We start from the raw sequence: 24515 nt of genomic DNA, 5'->3' as shown, positions 1-24515 counted from the left end.
CTTAATTCTGTCCAAAATATCATCTAGTCTCCATCTGAAGAGCATCTTCTAGAGCCTCAAACCAAAAGGCAGCTGCAGTGGTTACAGGAACTATACATGCTATAGGTTGAAGAAGAAAACCTTGATGAACAAAAATTTTCTTTAGGAGGCCCTCTAATTTTTTATCCATAGGATCAATGAAAGCACAACTGTCTTCAATAGGTATAGTTGTATGCTTAGCCAGAGTAGAAATAGCTCCCTCCACCTTAGGGACCGTCTGCCATGAGTCCTTTATGGTGTCTGAAATAGGGAACATTTTCTTAAAAACAGAAGGGTGAGCGAACGGAATACCTGGTCTATCCCACTCCTTAGTAACAATGTCCGAAATCCTCTTGGGGACCGGAAAAACATCAGTGTAGACAGGAACCTCTAAATATTTGTCCATTTTACACAATTTCTCTGGAACTACAATAGGGTCACAATCATCCAGAGTAGCTAAAACCTCCCTGAGCAATAAACGGAGGTGCTCTAGCTTAAATTTAAATGCCGTCATATCTGAATCTGTCTGAGGGAACTTCTTTCCTGAATCAGAAATCTCTCCCTCAGACCGCAAATCCCTCATCCCGACCTCAGAACATTGTGAGGGAATATCGGATACGGCTACTAAAGCGTCAGAAGGCTCAGCATTTGTTCTTAACCCAGAGCTACTGCGCTTCCCTTGCAACCCAGGCAGTTTAGATAAAACCTCTGTAAGGGTAGTATTCACTGAAGCCATATCTTGCAAGGTGAAAGAATTAGACGCACTAGAAGTACTTGGCGTCGCTTGTGCGGGCGTTACCGGTTGTGACACTTGGGGAGAACTAGATGGCAAAACCTGACTTCCCTCTGTCTGAGAATCATCAAATGCCAAATTTTTATAAGTCAAAATATGCTGTTTGCAATTTATAGACATATCAGTACAAGTGGGACACATTCTAAGAGGGGGTTCCACAATGGCCTCTAAACAAATTGAACAATGAGTATCCTCAGTGTCAGACATGTTTAACAGACTAGTAATAAAGCAAGCAAGCTTGGAAAACACTTTAATGAAAAAAACACAATTTGCAAAAACGGTACTGTGCCTTTAAGAGAATAAAAGGCATACACAAACTGCAAAACAGGCTAAAATTGCTTCAAATTTTCCGAAATTTTAACAGTGTACCCACTAAGCCTTAGAAGGATTGCACCACAAGTAAATAAACAATAACCCCACAAATGACAAAACCGGATTGAAATTTGTCTAAAAACTCCTATTATCACCTTGCCACAGCTCTGCTGTGGCCCTACCTGCTCTTAGGAACAATAATCTGGGGTTAAAGCTTCGAATAGGCCCTCAGAAGACTATCAGGACCTCAGGAGGATATGCTTGCTGCTTGTCTGAATTACTAAGTGTGCAACTGAGGCACGAAAATAGGCCCCACCCACCCCACTCGATGTTGCTGGGGCCTACACAAATCTAGCAAACTATGTTTGAAAAACCATGTGGGTTATAACAACCCTAAATAAGCCAAATGACCCCTCAAGCAAACGTTCCCATAAACATAAAAAACGTTACTCCCAGAACACACAAACGTTTGTCACTTTCTAATAAACAAATTAAGTGCCCAAAAAAACTTAGTAAAGCCTATTTCATACTAGGATCACTGCTTACCCTTCCCCTAATGGGGATACTGTCAGCCTTTCTGAGTTAACACAGTCTCTGCAGAAAATATGACTGAACATACCTCATTGCTGCATAGCAAGAAACCGTTCCTCACACTGAAATTTTCCTGTACTCCTCAGCTTCTGTGGGAACAGCAGTGGATCTTAGTTACTTGCTAAGATCATAATCCTCCAGGCAGAAATCTTCATCTATGTCCTGCCTGAGAGTAAATAGTACCAAACCGGTACCATTTAAAAATAACAAACTCTTGATTGTAGTTCAAATTAAACTAACAGCTTAACACCTCTTTCACTTTACCATTCCTGCTTAGAGCCGGCAAAGAGAATGACTGGGGGGTGGAGTTAAGGGGGGAGCTATATAGACAGCTCTGCTGTGGTGCTCTCTTTGCCACTTCCTGTTAGGAAGGATAATATCCCACAAGTAAGGATGAATCCGTGGACTCGGTACATCATGCAAAAGAAAACATAATTTATGTAAGAACTTACCTGATAAATTCATTTTTTTCATATTAGCAAGAGTCCATGAGCTAGTGACGTATGGGATATACATTCCTACCAGGAGGGGCAAAGTTTCCCAAACCTCAAAATGCCTATAAATACACCCCTCACCACACCCACAATTCAGTTTAACGAATAGCCAAGAAGTGGGGTGATAAAAAAGTGCGAAAGCATATAAAATAAGGAATTGGAATAATTGTGCTTTATACAAAATCATAACCACCACAAAAAAAGGGCGGGCCTCATGGACTCTTGCTAATATGAAAGAAATGAATTTATCAGGTAAGTTCTTACATAAATTATGTTTTCTTTCATGTAATTAGCAAGAGTCCATGAGCTAGTGACGTATGGGATAATGATTACCCAAGATGTGGATCTTTCCACACAAGAGTCACTAGAGAGGGAGGGATAAAATAAAGACAGCCAATTCCTGCTGAAAATAATCCACACCCAAAATAAAGTTTAATGAAAAACATAAGCAGAAGATTCAAACCGAAACCGCTGCCTGAAGTACTTTTCTACCAAAAACTGCTTCAGAAGAAGAAAACACATCAAAATGGTAGAATTTAGTAAAAGTATGCAAAGAAGACCAAGTTGCTGCTTTGCAAATCTGATCAACCGAAGCTTCATTCCTAAACGCCCAGGAAGTAGAAACTGACCTAGTAGAATGAGCTGTAATCCTCTGAGGCGGAGTTTTACCCGACTCAACATAGGCAAGATGAATTAAAGATTTCAACCAAGATGCCAAAGAAATGGCAGAAGCTTTCTGGCCTTTTCTAGCACCGGAAAAAATAACAAATAGACTAGAAGTCTTTCGGAAAGACTTAGTAGCTTCAACATAATATTTCAAAGCTCTAACAACATCCAAAGAATGCAACGATTTCTCCTTAGAATTCTTAGGATTAGGACATAATGAAGGAACCACAATTTCTCTACTAATGTTGTTGGAATTCACAACTTTAGGTAAAAATTCAAAAGAAGTTCGCAACACCGCCTTATCCTGATGAAAAATCAGAAAAGGAGACTCACAAGAAAGAGCAGATAATTCAGAAACTCTTCTGGCAGAAGAGATGGCCAAAAGGAACAAAACTTTCCAAGAAAGTAATTTAATGTCCAATGAATGCATAGGTTCAAACGGAGGAGCTTGAAGAGCTCCCAGAACCAAATTCAAACTCCAAGGAGGAGAAATTGACTTAATGACAGGTTTTATACGAACCAAAGCTTGTACAAAACAATGAATATCAGGAAGAATAGCAATCTTTCTGTGAAAAAGAACAGAAAGAGCAGAGATTTGACCTTTCAAGGAACTTGCGGACAAACCCTTATCTAAACCATCCTGAAGAAACTGTAAAATTCTCGGTATTCTAAAAGAATGCCAAGAAAAATGATGAGAAAGACACCAAGAAATATAAGTCTTCCAGACTCTATAATATCTCTCTCTAGATACAGATTTACGAGCTTGTAACATAGTATTAATCACAGAGTCAGAGAAACCTCTTTGACCAAGAATCAAGCGTTCAATCTCCATACCTTTAAATTTAAGGATTTCAGATCCTGATGGAAAAAAGGACCTTGAGACAGAAGGTCTGGTCTTAACGGAAGAGTCCACGGTTGGCAAGAGGCCATCCGGACAAGATCCGCATACCAAAACCTGTGAGGCCATGCCGGAGCTACCAGCAGAACAAACGAGCATTCCTTCAGAATCTTGGAGATTACTCTTGGAAGAAGAACTAGAGGCGGAAAGATATAAGCAGGATGATACTTCCAAGGAAGTGATAATGCATCCACAGCCTCCGCCTGAGGATCCCGGGATCTGGACAGATACCTGGGAAGTTTCTTGTTTAGATGAGACGCCATCAGATCTATTTCTGGAAGTTCCCACATTTGAACAATCTGAAGAAATACCTCTGGGAGAAGAGACCATTCGCCCGGATGCAACGTTTGGCGACTGAGATAATCCGCTTCCCAATTGTCTATACCTGGGATATGAACCGCAGAGATTTGACAGGAGCTGCATTCCGCCCAAACCAAAATTCGAGATACTTCTTTCATAGCCAGAGGACTGTGAGTCCCTCCTTGATGATTGATGTATGCCACAGTTGTGACATTGTCTGTCTGAAAACAAATGAACGATTCTCTCTTCAGAAGAGGCCAAAACTGAAGAGCTCTGAAAATTGCACGGAGTTCCAAAATATTGATCGGTAATCTCACCTCCTGAGATTCCCAAACTCCTTGTGCCGTCAGAGATCCCCACACAGCTCCCCAACCTGTGAGACTTGCATCTGTTGAAATTACAGTCCAGGTCGGAAGCACAAAAGAAGCCCCCTGAATTAAACGATGGTGATCTGTCCACCACGTTAGAGAGTGTCGAACAATCGGTTTTCAAGATATTAATTGAGATATCTTTATGTAATCCTTGCACCACTGATTCAGCATACAGAGCTGAAGAGGTCGCATGTGAAAACGAGCAAAGGGGATCGAGTCCGATGCAGCAGTCAGACCTAGAATTTCCATGCATAAGGCTACCGAAGGGAATGATTGTGACTGAAGGTTTCGACAAGCTGAAATCAATTTTAGACGTCTCTTGTCTGTTAAAGACAGAGTCATGGACACTGAATCTATCTGGAAACCCAGAAAAGTTACCCTTGTCTGAGGAATCAATGAACTTTTTGGTAAATTGATCCTCCAACCATGATCTTGAAGAAACAACACAAGTCGATTCGTATGAGATTCTGCTAAATGTAAAGACTGAGCAAGTACCAAGATATCGTCCAAATAAGGAAATACCACAATACCCTGTTCTCTGATTACAGACAGAAGGGCACCGAGAACCTTTGTAAAAATTCTTGGAGCTGTAGCTAGGCCAAACGGCAGAGCCACAAACTGGTAATGCTTGTCCAGAAAAGAGAATCTCAGGAACTGATAATGATCTGGATGAAACGGAATATGCAGATATGCATCCTGTAAATCTATTGTGGACATATAATGCCCTTGCTGAACAAAAGGCAAGATAGTCCTTACAGTTACCATCTTGAACGTTGGTATCCTTACATAACGATTCAATATTTTTAGATCCAGAACTGGTCTGAAGGAATTCTCCTTCTTTGGTACAATGAAGAGATTTGAATAAAACCCCATCCCCTGTTCCGGAACTGGAACTGGCATAATTACTCCAGCCAACTCTAGATCTGAAACACAATTCAGAAATGCTTGAGCTTTCACTGGATTTACTGGGACACGGGAAAGAAAAAATCTCTTTGCAGGAGGTCTCATCTTGAAACCAATTCTGTACCCTTCTGAAACAATGTTCTGAATCCAAAGATTGTGAACAGAATTGATCCAAATTTCTTTGAAAAAACGTAACCTGCCCCCTACCAGCTGAGCTGGAATGAGGGCCGCACCTTCATGTGGACTTAGAAGCAGGCTTTGCCTTTCTAGCAGGCTTGGATTTATTCCAGACCGGAGATGGTTTCCAAACTGAAACTGCTCCTGAGGATGAAGGATTAGGCTTTTGTTCTTTGTTGAAACGAAAGGAACGAAAACGATTATTAGCCCTGTTTTTACCCTTAGATTTTTTATCCTGTGGTAAAAAAGTTCCTTTCCCACCAGTAACAGTTGAGATAATAGAATCCAACTGAGAACCAAATAATTTGTTACCCTGGAAAGAAATGGAAAGTAGAGTTGATTTAGAAGCCATATCAGCATTCCAAGTCTTAAGCCATAAAGCTCTTCTAGCTAAAATAGCTAGAGACATAAACCTGACATCAACTCTGATAATATCAAAAATGGCATCACAGATAAAATTATTAGCATGCTGAAGAAGAATAATAATATCATGAGAATCATGATCTGTTACTTGTTGCGCTAAAGTTTCCAACCAAAAAGTTGAAGCTGCAGCAACATCAGCCAATGATATAGCAGGTCTAAGAAGATTACCTGAACACAGATAAGCTTTTCTTAGAAAGGATTCAATTTTCCTATCTAAAGTATCCTTAAACGAAGTACCATCTGACGTAGGAATAGTAGTACGTTTAGCAAGGGTAGAAATAGCCCCATCAACTTTAGGGATTTTGTCCCAAAATTCTAATCTGTCAGACGGCACAGGATATAATTGCTTAAAACGTTTAGAAGGAGTAAATGAATTACCCAATTTATCCCATTCTTTGGAAATTACTGCAGAAATAGCATTAGGAACAGGAAAAACTTCTGGAATAACCACAGGAGATTTAAATACCTTATCTAAACGTTTAGAATTAGTATCAAGAGGACCAGAATCCTCTATTTCTAAAGCAATTAGTACTTCTTTAAGTAAAGAACGAATAAATTCCATTTTAAATAAATATGAAGATTTATCAGCATCAATCTCTGAGACAGAATCCTCTGAACCAGAAGAGTCATCAGAATCAGAATGATGATGTTCATTTAAAAATTCATCTGTAGGGAGAGAAGTTTTAAAAGATTTTTTACGTTTACTAGAAGGAGAAATAACAGACATAGCCTTCTTTATGGATTCAGAAACAAAATCTCTTATGTTATCAGGAACATTCTGCACCTTAGATGTTGAAGGAACTGCAACAGGCAATGGTACTTTACTAAAGGAAATATTATCTGCATTAACAAGTTTGTCATGACAATTAATACAAACAACAGCCGGAGGAATAGCTACCAAAAGTTTACAGCAGATACACTTAGCTTTGGTAGATCCAGCACTAGACAGCGATTTTCCTGTAGTATCTTCTGACTCAGATGCAACGTGAGACATCTTGCAATATGTAAGAGAAAAAACAACATATAAAGCAAAATTGATCAAATTCCTTAAATGACAGTTTCAGGAATGGGAAAAAATGCCAAAGAACAAGCTTCTAGCAACCAGAAGCAATGAAAAAAATGAAACTGAAATAATGTGGAGACAAAAGCGACGCCCATATTTTTTAGCGCCAAATCAGACGCCCACATTATTTGGCGCCTAAATGCTTTTGGCGCCAAAAATGACGCCACATCCGGAACGCCGACATTTTTGGCGCAAAATAACGTCAAAAAATGACGCAACTTCCGGCGACACGTATGACGCCGGAAACGGAAAAGAATTTTTTGCGCCAAAAAAGTCCGCGCCAAGAATGACGCAATAAAATGAAGCATTTTCAGCCCCCGCGAGCCTAACAGCCCACAGGGAAAAAAGAGTCAAATTTTTGAAGGTAAGAAAAAAATGATTAATTCAAGTGCATTATCCCAAATATGAAACTGACTGTCTGAAAATAAGGAATGTTGAACATTCTGAGTCAAGGCAAATAAATGTTTGAATACATATATTTAGAACTTTATAAACAAAGTGCCCAACCATAGCTTAGAGTGTCACAGAAAATAAGATTTACTTACCCCAGGACACTCATCTACATGTTTGTAGAAAGCCAAACCAGTACTGAAACGAGAATCAGCAGAGGTAATGGTATATAAATAAGAGTATATCGTCGATCTGAAAAGGGAGGTAAGAGATGAATCTCTACGACCGATAACAGAGAACCTATGAAATAGACCCCGTAGAAGGAGATCACTGCATTCAAATAGGCAATACTCTCCTCACATCCCTCTGACATTCACTGCACGCTGAGAGGAAAACCGGGCTCCAACTTGCTGCGGAGCGCATATCAACATAGAATCTAGCACAAACTTACTTCACCACCTCCATCGGAGGCAAAGTTTGTAAAACTGAATTGTGGGTGTGGTGAGGGGTGTATTTATAGGCATTTTGAGGTTTGGGAAACTTTGCCCCTCCTGGTAGGAATGTATATCCCATACGTCACTAGCTCATGGACTCTTGCTAATTACATGAAAGAAACTGTAATTGTAAATTGTAACAGCAATGCAGCCATTACAAGTCTTGTCGGTATAGCTGTACCGCAAGCCTTTTAGCCTGTAACGCAACGTCAGTCCCGCACTAAAAAAAAATTATGTTTTTTCATGGGACATCCATAGCGCTGCCATTACGTGTTTTGTGGCGAGGCTAAAAAGCTTGCGTTACACCCTATAACACGACAATCCGTACCACCATCTGAGACCAGTAGTTATGAGTTTTAGGCAACAAAACTGTTACATAAAACTCATAACTAAAGTGTTACAAAGTACACTAACACCCATAAACTACCTATTAACCCCTAAACCGAGGCCCTCCCACATCAAACACTATTTTAAAGTTATTAACCCCTAATCTGCTGCTCCCGACATCGCCGCCACTAATAAAAATGTATTAACCCTATTCCGCCACTCCCCAACATCATTACCACTATACTAAAGTTATTAACCCCTATTCCCCCGTACCCCAACATTGCCCACACTATAATAAAGATATTAACCACTATTCCGCCACTCAATAGTTATTAACCCCTAAACCTCTTGCCTCTCACATCACTACCACTAAATAAACCTATTAACCCCTAAATTGCCAGCCCCCCACATCGCAACAACCTAAATTAAACTATTAACCTCTAAACCAAACCCTAATACCCCCTAACTTTAACATAATTAAAATAGAGCTAAATTAAAGTTACAATTATTAACTAAATAATACCTATTTAAAACTAAATACATACTTACCTGTGAAATAAAACTTAAGCTAGCTACAATATAACTAATAGTTATATTGTAGCTAGCTTAGGATCTATTTTTATTTCACAGGTAAGTTTGTATTTATTTTAACTAGGTAGACTAGTTAGTAAATAGTTATTAACTATTTACTAACTACCTAGTTAAAATAAATACAAACTTACCTGTGAAATAAAACCTAAGCTGCCTTACACTAAAACCTACCATTACAAAAAATAAACGAAATAATCAAAAATAATAAAAAATAAATAAAAAAAAAGTAAAACCTAATCTACACATTGCCCTGTAAAGGGCATTTGTATGGGCATTGCCCTTAAAGGGGCATTCAGCTCTTTTGCTGCCCATTAAAAATAAAAAATGTCTATTCTAAAAAAAACAAAAAAAAACACCCCAAAACGAAAAAAAAACAGAATTTATGTTTACCTGATAAATTTCTTTCTCCAACGGTGTGTCCGGTCCACGGCGTCATCCTTACTTGTGGGATATTCTCTTCCCCAACAGGAAATGGCAAAGAGCCCAGCAAAGCTGGTCACATGATCCCTCCTAGGCTCCGCCTACCCCAGTCATTCGACCGACGTTAAGGAGGAATATTTGCATAGGAGAAACCATATGGTACCGTGGTGACTGTAGTTAAAGAAAATAAAATATCAGACCTGATTAAAAAAACCAGGGCGGGCCGTGGACCGGACACACCGTTGGAGAAAGAAATTTATCAGGTAAACATAAATTCTGTTTTCTCCAACATAGGTGTGTCCGGTCCACGGCGTCATCCTTACTTGTGGGAACCAATACCAAAGCTTTAGGACACGGATGAAGGGAGGGAGCAAATCAGGTCACCTAAATGGAAGGCACCACGGCTTGCAAAACCTTTCTCCCAAAAATAGCCTCAGAAGAAGCAAAAGTATCAAACTTGTAAAATTTGGTAAAAGTGTGCAGTGAAGACCAAGTCGCTGCCCTACATATCTGATCAACAGAAGCCTCGTTCTTGAAGGCCCATGTGGAAGCCACAGCCCTAGTGGAATGAGCTGTGATTCTTTCGGGAGGCTGCCGTCCGGCAGTCTCGTAAGCCAATCTGATGATGCTTTTAATCCAAAAAGAGAGAGAGGTAGAAGTTGCTTTTTGACCTCTCCTTTTACCTGAATAAACAACAAACAAGGAAGATGTTTGTCTAAAATCCTTTGTAGCATCTAAATAGAATTTTAGAGCGCGAACAACATCCAAATTGTGCAACAAACGTTCCTTCTTTGAAACTGGTTTTGGACACAGAGAAGGTACGATAATCTCCTGGTTAATGTTTTTGTTAGAAACAACTTTTGGAAGAAAACCAGGTTTAGTACGTAAAACCACCTTATCTGCATGGAACACCAGATAAGGAGGAGAACACTGCAGAGCAGATAATTCTGAGACTCTTCTAGCAGAAGAAATCGCAACTAAAAACAAAACTTTCCAAGATAATAACTTAATATCAACGGAATGTAAGGGTTCAAACGGAACCCCCTGAAGAACTGAAAGAACTAAATTGAGACTCCAAGGAGGAGTCAAAGGTTTGTAAACAGGCTTGATTCTAACCAGAGCCTGAACAAAGGCTTGAACATCTGGCACAGCTGCCAGCTTTTTGTGAAGTAATACCGACAAGGCAGAAATCTGTCCCTTCAGGGAACTTGCAGATAATCCTTTTTCCAATCCTTCTTGAAGGAAGGATAGAATCCTAGGAATCTTAACCTTGTCCCAAGGGAATCCTTTAGATTCACACCAACAGATATATTTTTTCCAAATTTTGTGGTAAATCTTTCTAGTCACAGGCTTTCTGGCCTGAACAAGAGTATCGATCACAGAATCTGAGAATCCTCGCTTCGATAAAATCAAGCGTTCAATCTCCAAGCAGTCAGCTGGAGTGAAACCAGATTCGGATGTTCGAACGGACCCTGAACAAGAAGGTCTCGTCTCAAAGGTAGCTTCCAAGGTGGAGCCGATGACATATTCACCAGATCTGCATACCAAGTCCTGCGTGGCCACGCAGGAGCTATCAAGATCACCGACGCCCTCTCCTGCTTGATCCTGGCTATCAGCCTGGGGATGAGAGGAAATGGCGGGTACACATAAGCTAGTTTGAAGGTCCAAGGTGCTACTAGTGCATCCACTAGAGCCGCCTTGGGATCCCTGGATCTGGCCCCGTAGCAAGGAACTTTGAAGTTCTGACGAGAGGCCATCAGATCCATGTCTGGAATGCCCCACAGGTGAGTGACTTGGGCAAAGATTTCCGGATGGAGTTCCCACTCCCCCGGATGCAATGTCTGCCGACTCAGAAAATCCGCTTCCCAATTTTCCACTCCTGGGATGTGGATAGCAGACAGGTGGCAGGAGTGAGACTCCGCCCAAAGAATAATTTTGGTTACTTCTTCCATCGCTAGGGAACTCCTTGTTCCCCCCTGATGGTTGATGTACGCAACAGTCGTCATGTTGTCTGATTGAAACCGTATGAACCTGGTCCTCGCAAGCTGGGGCCAGGCCTGGAGCGCATTGAATATCGCTCTCAGTTCCAGAATATTTATCGGTAGAAGAGATTCTTCCCGAGACCAAAGACCCTGAGCTTTCAGGGATCCCCAGACCGCGCCCCAGCCTATCAGACTGGCGTCGGTCGTGACAATGACCCACTCTGGTCTGTGGAACATCATCCCTTGAGACAGATTGTCCAGGGACAGCCACCAACGGAGTGAGTCTCTGGTCCTCTGATTTACTTGTATCTTCGGAGACAAGTCTGTATAGTCCCCATTCCACTGACTGAGCATGCACAGTTGTAATGGTCTTAGATGAATGCGCGCAAAAGGAACTATGTCCATCGCCGCCACCATCAACCCGATCACTTCCATGCACTGAGCTATGGAAGGAAGAGGAACGGAATGAAGTATCCGACAAGAGTCCAGAAGCTTTGTTTTTCTGGCCTCTGTTAGAAAGATCCTCATTTCTAAGGAGTCTATAATTGTTCCCAAGAAGGGAACCCTTGTTGACGGGGATAGAGAACTCTTTTCCACGTTCACTTTCCAGCCGTGAGATCTGAGAAAGGCCAGGACAATGTCCGTGTGAGCCTTTGCTTGAGGAAGGGACGACGCTTGAATCAGAATGTCGTCCAGGTAAGGTACTACTGCAATGCCCCTTGGTCTTAGCACCGCTAGAAGGGACCCTAGTACCTTTGTGAAAATCCTTGGAGCAGTGGCTAATCCGAAAGGGAGCGCCACGAACTGGTAATGTTTGTCCAGGAATGCAAACCTTAGGAACCGATGATGTTCCTTGTGGATAGGAATATGTAGATACGCGTCCTTTAAATCCACCGTGGTCATAAATTGACCTTCCTGGATGGAAGGAAGGATAGTTCGAATGGTTTCCATCTTGAACGATGGAACCTTGAGAAATTTGTTTAAGATCTTGAGATCTAGGATTGGTCTGAACGTTCCCTCTTTTTTGGGAACTATGAACAGATTGGAGTAGAACCCCATCCCTTGTTCTCTTAATGGAACAGGATGAATCACTCCCATTTTTAACAGGTCTTCTACACAATGTAAGAACGCCTGTCTTTTTATGTGGTCTGAAGACAACTGCGACCTGTGGAACCTCCCCCTTGGGGGAAGTCCCTTGAATTCCAGAAGATAACCCTGGGAGACTATTTCTAGCGCCCAAGGATCCAGAACATCTCTTGCCCAAGCCTGAGCGAAGAGAGAGAGTCTGCCCCCCACCAGATCCGGTCCCGGATCGGGGGCCAATATTTCATGCTGTCTTGGTAGCAGTGGCAGGTTTCTTGGCCTGCTTTCCCTTGTTCCAGCCTTGCATTGGTCTCCAAGCTGGCTTGGCCTGAGAAGTATTACCCTCTTGCTTAGAGGACGTAGCACCTTGGGCTGGTCCGTTTTTACGAAAGGGACGAAAATTAGGTCTATTTTTTGCCTTGAAGGGCCGATCCTGAGGAAGGGCGTGGCCCTTACCCCCAGTGATATCAGAGATAATCTCTTTCAAGTCAGGACCAAACAGCGTTTTCCCCTTGAAAGGAATGTTTAGTAGCTTGTTCTTGGAAGACGCATCAGCCGACCAAGATTTCAACCAAAGCGCTCTGCGCGCCACAATAGCAAACCCAGAGTTCTTAGCCGCTAACTTAGCCAATTGCAAAGAGGCGTCTAGTGTGAAAGAATTAGCCAATTTGAGAGCATTGATTCTGTCCATAATCTCCTCATAAGGAGGAGAGTCACTATCGAGCACCTTAAGCAGTTCATCAAACCAGAAATATGCGGCTGTAGTGACAGGGACAATGCATGAAATGGGTTGTAGAAGGTAACCCTGCTGAACAAACATCTTTTTAAGCAAACCTTCTAATTTTTTATCCATAGGATCTTTGAAAGCACAACTATCCTCTATGGGAATAGTGGTGCGTTTGTTTAAAGTAGAAACCGCTCCCTCGACCTTGGGGACTGACTGCCATAAGTCCTTTCTGGGGTCGACCATAGGAAACAATTTTTTAAATATGGGGGGAGGGACGAAAGGAATACCGGGCCTTTCCCATTCTTTATTAACAATGTCCGCCACCCGCTTGGGTATAGGAAAAGCTTCTGGGAGCCCCGGCACCTCTAGGAACTTGTCCATTTTACATAGTTTCTCTGGGATGACTAAATTTTCACAATCATCCAGAGTGGATAATACCTCCTTAAGCAAAATGCGGAGATGTTCCAATTTAAATTTAAATGTAATCACATCAGATTCAGCCTGCTGAGAAATGTTCCCTAAATCAGTAATTTCTCCCTCAGACAAAACCTCCCTGGCCCCCTCAGATTGGGTTAGGGGCCCTTCAGAGATATTAATATCAGCGTCGTCATGCTCTTCAGTAACTAAAACAGAGCAGCCACGCTTACGCTGACAAGGGTTCATTTTGGCTAAAATGTTTTTGACAGAATTATCCATTACAGCCGTTAATTGTTGCATAGTAAGGAGTATTGGCGCGCTAGATGTACTAGGGGCCTCCTGAGTGGGCAAGACTCGTGTAGACGAAGGAGGGAATGATGCAGTACCATGCTTACTCCCCTCACTTGAGGAATCATCTTGGGCATCATTGTCATTATCACATAAATCACATTTATTTAAATGAATAGGAATTCTGGCTTCCCCACATTCAGAACACAGTCTATCTGGTAGTTCAGACATGTTAAACAGGCATAAACTTGATCAGAAAGTACAAAAAACGTTTTAAAATAAAACCGTTACTGTCACTTTAAATTTTAAACTGAACACACTTTATTACTGCAATTGCGAAAAAACATGAAGGAATTGTTCAAAATTCACCAAATTTACACCACAGCGTCTTAAAGCCTTGAAAATATTGCACACCAATTTTGGAAGCTTTAACCCTTAAAATAACGGAACCGGAGCCGTTTTAAGCTTTAAACCCCTTTACAGTCCCTGGTATCTGCTTTGCTGAGACCCAACCAAACCCAAAGGGGAATACGATACCAAATGACGCCTTCAGAAGTCTTTTATAAGTATCAGAGCTCCTCTCACATGCGACTGCATGCCATGCCTCTCAAAAACAAGTGCGCAACACCGGCGCGAAAATGAGACTCTGCCTATGCTTTGGGAAAGCCCCTAAAGAATAAGGTGTCTAAAACAGTGCCTGCCGATATTATTATATCAAAATACCCAGATAAAATGATTCCTCAAGGCTAAATATGTGTTAATAATCAATCGATTTAGCCCAGAAAAAGTCTACAGTTTAAATAAGCCCTTGTGAAGCCCTTATTTACAATCGTAATAAACATGGCTTACCGGATCCCATAGGGAAAATGACAGCTTCCAGCATTACATCGTCTTGTTAGAATGTGTCATACCTCAAGCAGCAAGGGACTGCAAACTGTTCCCCCAACTGAAGTTAATTGCTCTCAACAGTCCTGTGTGGAACAGCCATGGATTTTAGTTACGGTTGCTAAAATCATTTTCCTCATACAAACAGAATTCTTCATCTCTTTTCTGTTTCTGAGTAAATAGTACGTACCAGCACTATTTAAAAATAACAAACTCTTGATTGAATAATGAAAAACTACAGTTAAACACTAAAAAACTCTAAGCCATCTCCGTGGAGATGTTGCCTGTACAACGGCAAAGAGAATGACTGGGGTAGGCGGAGCCTAGGAGGGATCATGTGACCAGCTTTGCTGGGCTCTTTGCCATTTCCTGTTGGGGAAGAGAATATCCCACAAGTAAGGATGACGCCGTGGACCGGACACACCTATGTTGGAGAAATAATAATAAAATTACACAAAATAAACGAATTATAAAAAATAATTATATTAATTCTAATACCCATTAAAAAAAACAAACAAAAAAAACCACACCCCAAAATAAAAAATCTAATCTATAATAAACTACCAATAGCCCTTAAAAGGTCCATTTGTAGGGCATTGCCCTAAAGAAATCAGCTCTTTTGCTCACAAATGCTAAGTCCCACTAACATTACAACCCCCCCCCCCAAAAAAAAAAACTATCTAAAAAAAACTAATCTACCCATTGCCCTGAAGGGCATTTGTATGGGCATTCAGCTCTTTTCTTGCCCTCTTTAAAGAGTGCCCACCCTAATCTAAAAAAAAAAACCACCACAAAAAACCTTAAAAAAATGCTAACTCTAACCCCTCTTTAGGTACGCACAGTTGTTGAAGTCCCGCTTGAATGATCTTTGTCCCGGCAACTCCATCTTCATCCATAGTGGGACCGGCATCTTCTTCATCCCTGCAGAGGGGTGATGCACGGAGGCGGAGATTGAGGCTGAATTCCGGGAGGAGGTCCAGGCAAATGTCCAGTCGGAGGTCTGATTTGAATCAGCCAATAGAATGAGAGCTGCTTAAATCCTATGGGCTGAATTGAACAGGCCTGGACCGCTGCCTACGTGCATCGCCACTCCGCCTCCGCAGGGATGAAGAAGATGCCTGTCCCGCGATGGATGAAGATCGTTCAAACGGGACTTCAACAAATGTGAGAACCTAAAGAGGGGTTAGAGTTAGGTTTTTTTTTAAGGTTTTTGGGGTGGGTTTTTTTTTAGTTTAGGGTGGGCACTCTTAAAAGAGCTGAATTCCCGTTTAAGGGCCAGAAAAAGAGCTGAATGCCCTTTTAAGGAAAATGCCCATACAAATGCCCTTTTCAGGGCAATGCGTAGATTATTTTTTTTTTTTTTTAGATATTTTTTATTTTTTTATTTTGTGGGTTTGGGGTTTGTAATGTTAGTGGGTCTTTGTATTTATTTGTAAGCAAGAAAGACGATTTCCTTAGGGCAATGCCTTACAAAAGGCCCTTTTTTTAAAGGGCTATTAATAATTTATTATAGATGAGGTTTTTTTTATTTTGGCATGTTTTTTTTTTTTTAAATGGGTATTAGTATAGGAATAATTGTTATTATTTTTGATAATTTGTTTGTTATTTTGTGTAATTTTTTTTTTCCGTTTTGGGGTGTTTTTTTTTGTTTGTTTTTTAGAATAGACATTTTTTATATTTTTAATGGGCAGCAAAAGAGCTGCCCATACAAATGCCCTTTTCAGGGCAATGGGTAGATTAGGTTTTACTTTATTTTTATGGTATGGTTTAATGGTAGGTTTTTTTATTTTTGTAATGTTATGTTTTAGTGTAAGGCAGCTTAGGTTTTATTTCACAGGTAAGTGTGCATTTATTTTAACTAGGTAGTTAGTAAATAGTTAATAACTATTTACTAACTAGTCTACCTAGTTAAAATAAATACAAACTTACCTGTGAAATAAAAATAAAACCTAAGCTAGCTACAATATAACTATTAGTTATATTGTAGCTAGCTTAGGTTTTATTCCACAGGTAAGAATGTATTTAGATTTAAATAGGTATTATTTAGTTAATAATTGTAACTAATTTAGCTTCATTTTAATTATGCTAAAGTTAGGGGGTGTTAGGTTTAGGGGTTACTAGTTTAATTTAGGTTGTTGTGATGTGGGGGGCTGGCGGTTTAGGGGTTAATAGTTTTATTTAGTGGTAGTGATGTGGGAGGCCAGAGGTTTAGGGGTTAATAACTATTTAGTGGCGGCAATGTCGGGGAGCGGCGGAATAGGGGTTAATAACTTTAGTATAGTGGCAGCGATATCGGGAGCGGCAGATTAGGGGTTAATAACATTATGTAGGTGTCAGGGGCAGCAGATTATTGGTGTTTAGACGTGGGGTTTATGTTAGGTTTAAAAGTAACTTTTTTTCCCCATAGACATCAATAGGGCTGTGTTACGGAGCTTTTCATTCCGCGATCGCAGGTGTTTTTTCCAACACACTCTCCCCATTGATGTCTTATGGAGAGAAGCGTGCACGAGCACGTCAAAGCAGCGCTTGTATTTTGTGCGATATGGAGCTCAACGCAACCATATCGCACGCACAAGCCGGCTTTTCTAAAACTTGTAATGGAAGCACTATGCAGGGTGAAATAACGCAACTTTTGTTGCATTCGTTAAATACCCTCTATAGAACAAAACTTGTAATCTAGGTTATAGTTATTGTATTTAAGGGACACTCAAGCCTAAATTAAACTTTCCCGATTCAGATCGAGCATGCAGTTTTAAACAACTTTAGAATTTACTTCCATTAACAAAATGTGCAGTCTTTTTATATTTACACTTTTTGAGTCACCAGCACCTACTGAGCATGTGCAAGAATTCACAGTATATACCTATGTGTTTGTGATTGGCTGATGGCTATCACATGATACATGGTCCGTTAACACCACAAAGGAAACTCTTTTAGTTTAGTCTGTATACTTGAATTGAAACTCTTTATCTGTAAGGTCAACACCATGCCTGTGCATCAGTCAATGTTTAAAAGACAATAACAAACAAACCCCCCCAAAAAAAACAAACTGTGGACCAAATAGTAGGCAAAATGGATCTAATTATATTATGAGAGTCGTTCTTCTGTCCATCTATGTAAAACAAGCATCTTTGGTGAACAACATCATGTAACAAAGAAGAGGCTTATACTAAAAGCATATTGAAATCAAATGCATTACCAGGCTTTTACAAATGATGCAGAATTTTGGGTTAGAACTTTGATTCGCACAAAAGCAATGGATAAAAAAAAACAGAAGTCCCAACTTACATTTATCTAGTGCTGTTTCCATGTTTTCATCAATCACCTTTTTGAACACATATGCCATACTTGTGATTTGTGAAGTTTGATCGGCTGAGTTGTACAATGGCTCAACAAACTCTATGGCTTCATCCACATTACCGCTGAAAATACAAATACCACAGGCTTAACATTCAAATTCAAAAATCCATCCAACAGAAGAACATTACGTACTAAATATTCATTTCAACACAGAAAATAATTTGAAGAGGATAATATTTTCCTTAAGCAACTAACCATTGAACAGGGAATCAGAATAACCTATGGTGTCACGATCCCCAGATAACTAATAACTGTATGCTCATTCTGATGCTACATTCTCTATTTGCTAAACTTAGAATTCTCTTTAAAATTGTTGGTGGTGGTATCTTACTTTAACCATATATTTCAAGTGTTTAAAGGAACATGAAAGTCAAAATTACACTTTCATTTTTAGATAGAATGGGAAATTTAAAATAATAAATAAAAAACAAACAAAAAAAACATTCCAATTTACTTACATCATCAATTTGTGGACAGTCTTATGCACATACTTTAAAAAGGCATCGCTTGCTACTGAGCATGTGCAAGATTACACATTACATACATATGAGACGGCTGTCACATGACACAGGTAATGCGCAATTGCATTGTCTTCTAATCATGCTTTTCTTGATTATGCATTTATACTATAATCAATGGTCCCATTGATGGTTTGCTATAGACAAATGACTAGTGGCACACAATTGCCTTCATATTCCTAACTTTAGCATATTACCCCCTTCTAATACATATTACATTAGTAGACTCACTGAGGTGCAACAGATGTTGCAAAAGCAAATTTAGGAATTCAAAGGAGTTTAAGAAACATGTTGTGACGCATTAGAAACTTGGAAATATTTAGTAATAGAGGTTCCTAAAATGTATACCAGTAGTGCCCAGACTTAGCAGATGTCTGTTTGTGTGAGACATTGATTAGTATAATCTGCTTGTGTGTAGTATGTGCAGAATAATACACGTTGGGCAAGTCGCGCAGCAAATCAGTTGCGAAAACACAGCGCACGTTATGGTGTTTTCGCATTTGGGGTTGCGCAGCTATTACAAGTTGATTTGCAGAAAACCTTATGAATAAATTTCCATAGGTGAATTCATGCTTCACCACCTCCTAGGAAGGCAAAGTTTTTAAAACTGAGGTATGAGTGAGGTGGGGGTTGTATTTATAGGCATTTGATGTTTGGGAAACTTTGCTCCCTCCTGGTAGGAATGTATATCCCATCATTAACTAGCTTGTAAACTCCTATATGAAAGAAATAATTTATTTTGCAAGCTCGTTAAGCCGCGTAATCTAAATAGCCAAATCACATGCACGTTCACGTATTCCCCATAGAAGTCAATGGAGAAGACAAAAAATAAAATAAAAAAATAAACAGACAAAAACCCTAATATGTTGCGCAAAGTCCTTGATGTATTCTCCTTGAAAAGTGTAAATGAAAATGCGAATATTTCATATTGCGAAAATGTTTTTGTAAAGGAATATGTTCTATTTATTTATAAATAAATATTTCTCTATATATGTGATGATATATCTATTTATAGAGAGATATGTATATGATATCTAGATATCTCGAGATCTATATGCGAATATTAATATGCATAAGATTGTAATGTAAAAACACAATTTATGCTTACTTGATAAATTTATTTCTCTTGTGGTGTATCCAGTCCACGGATCATCCATTACTTGTGGGATATTCTCCTTCCCAACAGGAAGTTGCAAGAGGACACCCACAGCAGAGCTGCTATATAGCTCCTCCCCTAACTGCCATATCCAGTCATTCGACCGAAACAAGCCGAGAAAGGAGAAACCATAGGGTGCAGTGGTGACTGTAGTTTAATCTAAAATTTTGACCTGCCTTAAAATGACAGGGCGGGCCGTGGACTGGATACACCACAAGAGAAATAAATTTATCAGGTAAGCATAAATTGTGTTTTCTCTTGTAAGGTGTATCCAGTCCACGGATCATCCATTACTTGTGGGATACCAATACCAAAGCTAAAGTACACGGATGAAGGGAGGGACAAGGCAGGTACTTAAACGGAAGGTACCACTGCCTGTAAAACCTCTCTCCCAAAAATAGCCTCCGAAGAAGCAAAAGTATCAAATTTGTAGAATTTGGAAAAAGTATGAAGCGAAGACCAAGTCGCCGCCTTGCAAATCTGTTCAACAGAAGCCTCAAGTGGAAGCCACAGCTCTAGTAGAATGAGCTGTAATCCTTTCAGGAGGCTGCTGTCCAGCAGTCTCATAGGCTAAGCGGATTATGCTTCTTAGCCAAAAAGAAAGAGGTTGCCGAAGCCTTTTGACCTCTCCTCTGTCCAGAGTAAACAACAAACAAAGCAGATGTTTGACGAAAATCTTTAGTAGCTTGTAAGTAAAACTTTAAAGCACGAACCACGTCCAGATTATGTAAAAGACGTTCCTTCTTTGAAGAAAGATTAGGACACAATGATGGAACAACAATCTCTTGATTGATATTCTTAGTAGATACCACCTTAGGCAAAAAGCCAGGTTTTGTACGCAGAACTACCTTATCTGCATGGAAGATCAGATAAGGAGAATCACATTGTAAAGCCGATAACTCGGAGACTCTACGAGCCGAGGAAATAGCCATCAAAAAAAGAACTTTCCAAGATAAAAGTTTGATATCTATGGAATGAAGAGGTTCAAACGGAACCCCTTGAAGAACTTTAAGAACCAAATTTAAGCTCCATGGGGGAGCAACAGGTTTAAACACAGGCTTGATTCTAACCAACGCTTGAACGTCTGGAACATCAGCCAGACGCTTGTGCAAAAGAATAGACAGTGCAGAGATCTGTCCCTTCAAAGAACTAGCTGATAATCCTTTCTACAAACCCTCTTGGAGAAAAGACAATATCCTGGGAATCCTAACCTTACTCCATGAGTAACTCTTGGATTCACACCAATAAAGATATTTACACCATATCTTAAGGTAAATTTTCCTGGTAACAGGCTTTCGTGCCTGTATTAAGGTATCAATGACAGACTCGGAGAAGCCACGCTTTGATAAAATCAAGCGTTCAATCTCCATGCAGTCAGTCTCAGAGAAATTAGATTTGGATGATTGAAAGGACCTTGAAGTAGAAGGTCTCGTCTCAAAGGTAGAGTCCAAGGTGGAAAGGAGGACATGTCCACTAGGTCTGCATACCAGGTCCTGCGTGGCCACGCAGGCGCTATCAAAATCACTGATGCTCTCTCCTGCTTGATTTTGGCAATCAGTCGAGGGAGCAGAGGAAACGGTGGAAACGCTTAAGCCAGGTTGAAAGACCAAGGCGCTGCTAGAGCATCTATCAGCGTCGCTTCCGGGTCCCTGGACCTGGATCCGTAATAAGGAAGCTTGGCGTTCTGGCGAGACGCCATGAGATCCAGTTCTGGTTTGCCTCAACGATGAATCAATTGAGCAAACGCCTCCGGATGGAGTTCCCACTCCCCCGGATGAAAAGTCTGACAACTTAGAAAATCCGCCTCCCAGTTCTCTACACCTGGGATACGGATCGCTGATAGGTGGCAAGAGTGTTTCTCTGCGCAGCAAATTATTTTGGAGACTTCTAACATCGCTAAGGAACTCCTTGTTCCCCCTTGATGGTTGATGTAAGCCACAGTCGTGATGTTGTCCGACTGAAATCTGATGAACCTCAGGGTTGTTAACTGAGGCCAAGCCTGAGGAGCATTGAATATTGCCCTCAATTCCAGAATATTTATTGGGAGGAGTTTCTCCTCCAGAGTCCACGATCCCTGAGCCTTCAGGGAGTTCCAGACTGCACCCCAACCTAGAAGGCTGGCATCTGTGGTTACAATTGTCCAATCTGGCCTGCGAAAGGTCATACCTTTGGACAGATGGACCCGAGATAGCCACCAGAGAAGAGAATATCTGGTCTCTTGATCCAGATTTAGAAGAGGGGACAAATCTGTGTAATCCCCATTCCACTGACTGAGCATGCATAGTTGCAGCGGTCTGAGATGTAGGCGCGCAAACGGAACTATGTCCATTGCCGCTACCATTAAGCCGATTACCTCCATGCACTGAGCCACCGAAGGGCGTGGAATAGAATGGAGAACACGGCAAGAATTTAGAAGTTTTGATAACCTGGACTCCGTCAGGTAAATTTTCATTTCTACAGAATCTATCAGAGTCCCTAGGAAGGAAACTCTTGTGAGTGGGGACAGAGAACTCTTTTCCTCGTTCACTTTCCACCCATGCAACCTCAGAAATGCCAGAACTATGTCCGTATGAGACTTGGCAATTTGGAAGTTTGACGCCTGTATCAGGATGTCGTCTATATAAGGGGCCACTGCTATGCCCCGCGGCCTTAGGACCGCCAGAAGCGACCTCAGAACCTTTGTAAAAATTCTTGGGGCTGTAGCTAACCCGAAGGGAAGAGCCACAAACTGGTAATGCCTGTCCAGAAAGGCAAACCTTAGGAACCGATGATAATCTTTGTGTATCGGAATGTGAAGGTAAGCATCCTTTAGATCCACCGTAGTCATATATTGACCCTCCTGGATCATAGGTAGGATGGTCCGAATAGTTTCCATTTTGAATGATGGAACTCTGAGGAATTTGTTTAAGATCTTTAGTTCCAAGATTGGTCTGAAGGTTCCCTCTTTTTTTGGGAACCACAAACAGATTTGAGTAAAATCCCTGTCCCTGTTCCTCCTTTGGAACTGGATGGATCACTCCCATAACTAGGAGGTCTTGCACACAGTGTAAGAATGCCTCTTTCTTTATCTGGTTGACAGATAATCGTGAAAGGTGAAATCTCCCTTATGGAGGAGAAGCCTTGAAGTCCAGAAGATACCCCTGAGATATAATCTCCAACGCCCAGGGATCCTGAACATCTCTTGCCCACGCCTGGGCGAAGAGAGAAAGTTTGCCCCCTACTAGATCCGTTACCGGATAGGGGGCCATTCCTTCATGCTGTCTTAGAGGCAGCAGCAGGCTTTTTGGCCTGCTTGCCTTTGTTCCAGGACTGGTTAGGTTTCCAGGCCGTCTTGGACTGAGCAAAGGTTCCCTCTTGTTTTGTAGCAGAGGAAGTTGATGCTGCACTTGCCTTGAAGTTTCGAAAGGCACGAAAATTAGACTGTTTGGCCCTTGATTTGGACCTGTCCTGAGGAAGGGCATGACCTTTACCTCCAGTAATGTCAGCAATAATTTCCTTCAAACCAGGCCCGAATAGGGTCTGCCCCTTGAAGGGAATGTTAAGTAGTTTAGACTTTGAAGTCACGTCAGCTGACCAAGATTTGAGCCATAGCGCCCTACGCGCCTGGATGGCAAATCCAGAATTCTTAGCTTTTAGTTAGTTTAGCTAAACGTTAGTTTAGTCAAATGAACAATGGCATCAGAAACAAAAGAATTAGCTAGCTTAAGTGCTCTAAGCTTGTTAAGTATGTCATCCAATGGAGTCGTTGTCTGTAAAGCCTCTTCCAGAGACTCAAACCAGAACGCCGCAGCAGCAGTGACAGGAGCAATGCATGCAAGGGGCTGCAGGATAAAACCTTGTTGAATAAACATTTTCTTAAGGTAACCCTCTAATTTTTTATCCATAGGATCTGAAAAAGCACAACTGTCCTCGACAGGGATAGTAGTACGCTTTGCTAAAGTAGAAACTGCTCCCTCCACCTTAGGGACCGTTTGCCATAAGTCCCGTGTGGTGGCGTCTATGGGAAACATTTTTCTAAAAATAGGAGGGGGGGGGGGGGAAAACGGCACACCGGGTCTATCCCACTCTCTATTAATAATTTCTGTAAACCTTTTAGGTATTGGAAAAACCTCAGTACACACCGGCACTGCAAAATATTTATCCAGTCTACACAATTTCACTGGCACTGCAATTGTGTCACAGTTATTCAGAGCAGCTAAAACCTCCCTAAGCAAAACACAGAGGTTCTCAAGCTTAAATTTAAAAGTAGAAATATCAGAATCAGGTTTCCCCGAGTCAGAGATATCACCCACAGACTGAAGCTCTTCTTCCTCAGCTTCTGCATATTGTGAGGCAGTATCAGACATGGCTCTTAAAGCATCTGTATGCTCTGTATTACGCCTAACACCAGAGCTATCACGCTTTCCTCTAAATTCAGGTAGTCTGGCTAATACCGCTGACAGTGTATTATTCATGACTGCCGCCATGTCTTGTAAAGTAATCGCTATGGGCGTCCTTGATGTACTTGGCGCCATTTGAGCGGGAGTCCCTTGAGCGGGAGTCAAAGGGTCTGACACGTGGGGAGAGTTAGTCGGCATAACTTTCCCCTCGTCAGAATCCTCTGGTGATAAATTTTTTAAAGACAAAAGCTGATCTTTATTATTTAAAGTGAAATCAATACATTTAGTACACATTCTCATATGGGGTTCCACCATGGCTTTTAAACATAATGAACAAGGAGTTTCCTCTATGTCAGACATGTTTGTACAGACTAGCAATGAGACTAGCAAGCTTGGAAAACACTTTAAATCAAGTTAACAAGCAAATATAAAAAACGGTACTTTGAAAATTTGAAAAACAGTGAAAAAAGGCAGTAAATCAAACTACAT

The 24515-nt window shown here is 40.9% G+C and overlaps 1 protein-coding gene across 1 annotated transcript in view; it reads right to left on the bottom strand.

Moving 5' to 3' along the window:
• Nucleotides 1-24515, bottom strand: part of LRPPRC (leucine rich pentatricopeptide repeat containing) — a gene marked incomplete in the record, with an annotated part of 877407 nt that overhangs the window by 111054 nt on the left and 741838 nt on the right. The window contains 1 exon segment of the mRNA XM_053712282.1: nucleotides 17902-18035. Within this exon segment, the coding sequence (XP_053568257.1) occupies nucleotides 17902-18035 (134 nt within the window).

Source organism: Bombina bombina, chromosome 4 (assembly GCF_027579735.1).
Source record: "Bombina bombina isolate aBomBom1 chromosome 4, aBomBom1.pri, whole genome shotgun sequence".
In the NCBI taxonomy this organism is placed as follows: domain Eukaryota; kingdom Metazoa; phylum Chordata; class Amphibia; order Anura; family Bombinatoridae; genus Bombina; species Bombina bombina.
This window is presented reverse-complemented; position numbering and strand designations above follow the sequence as displayed.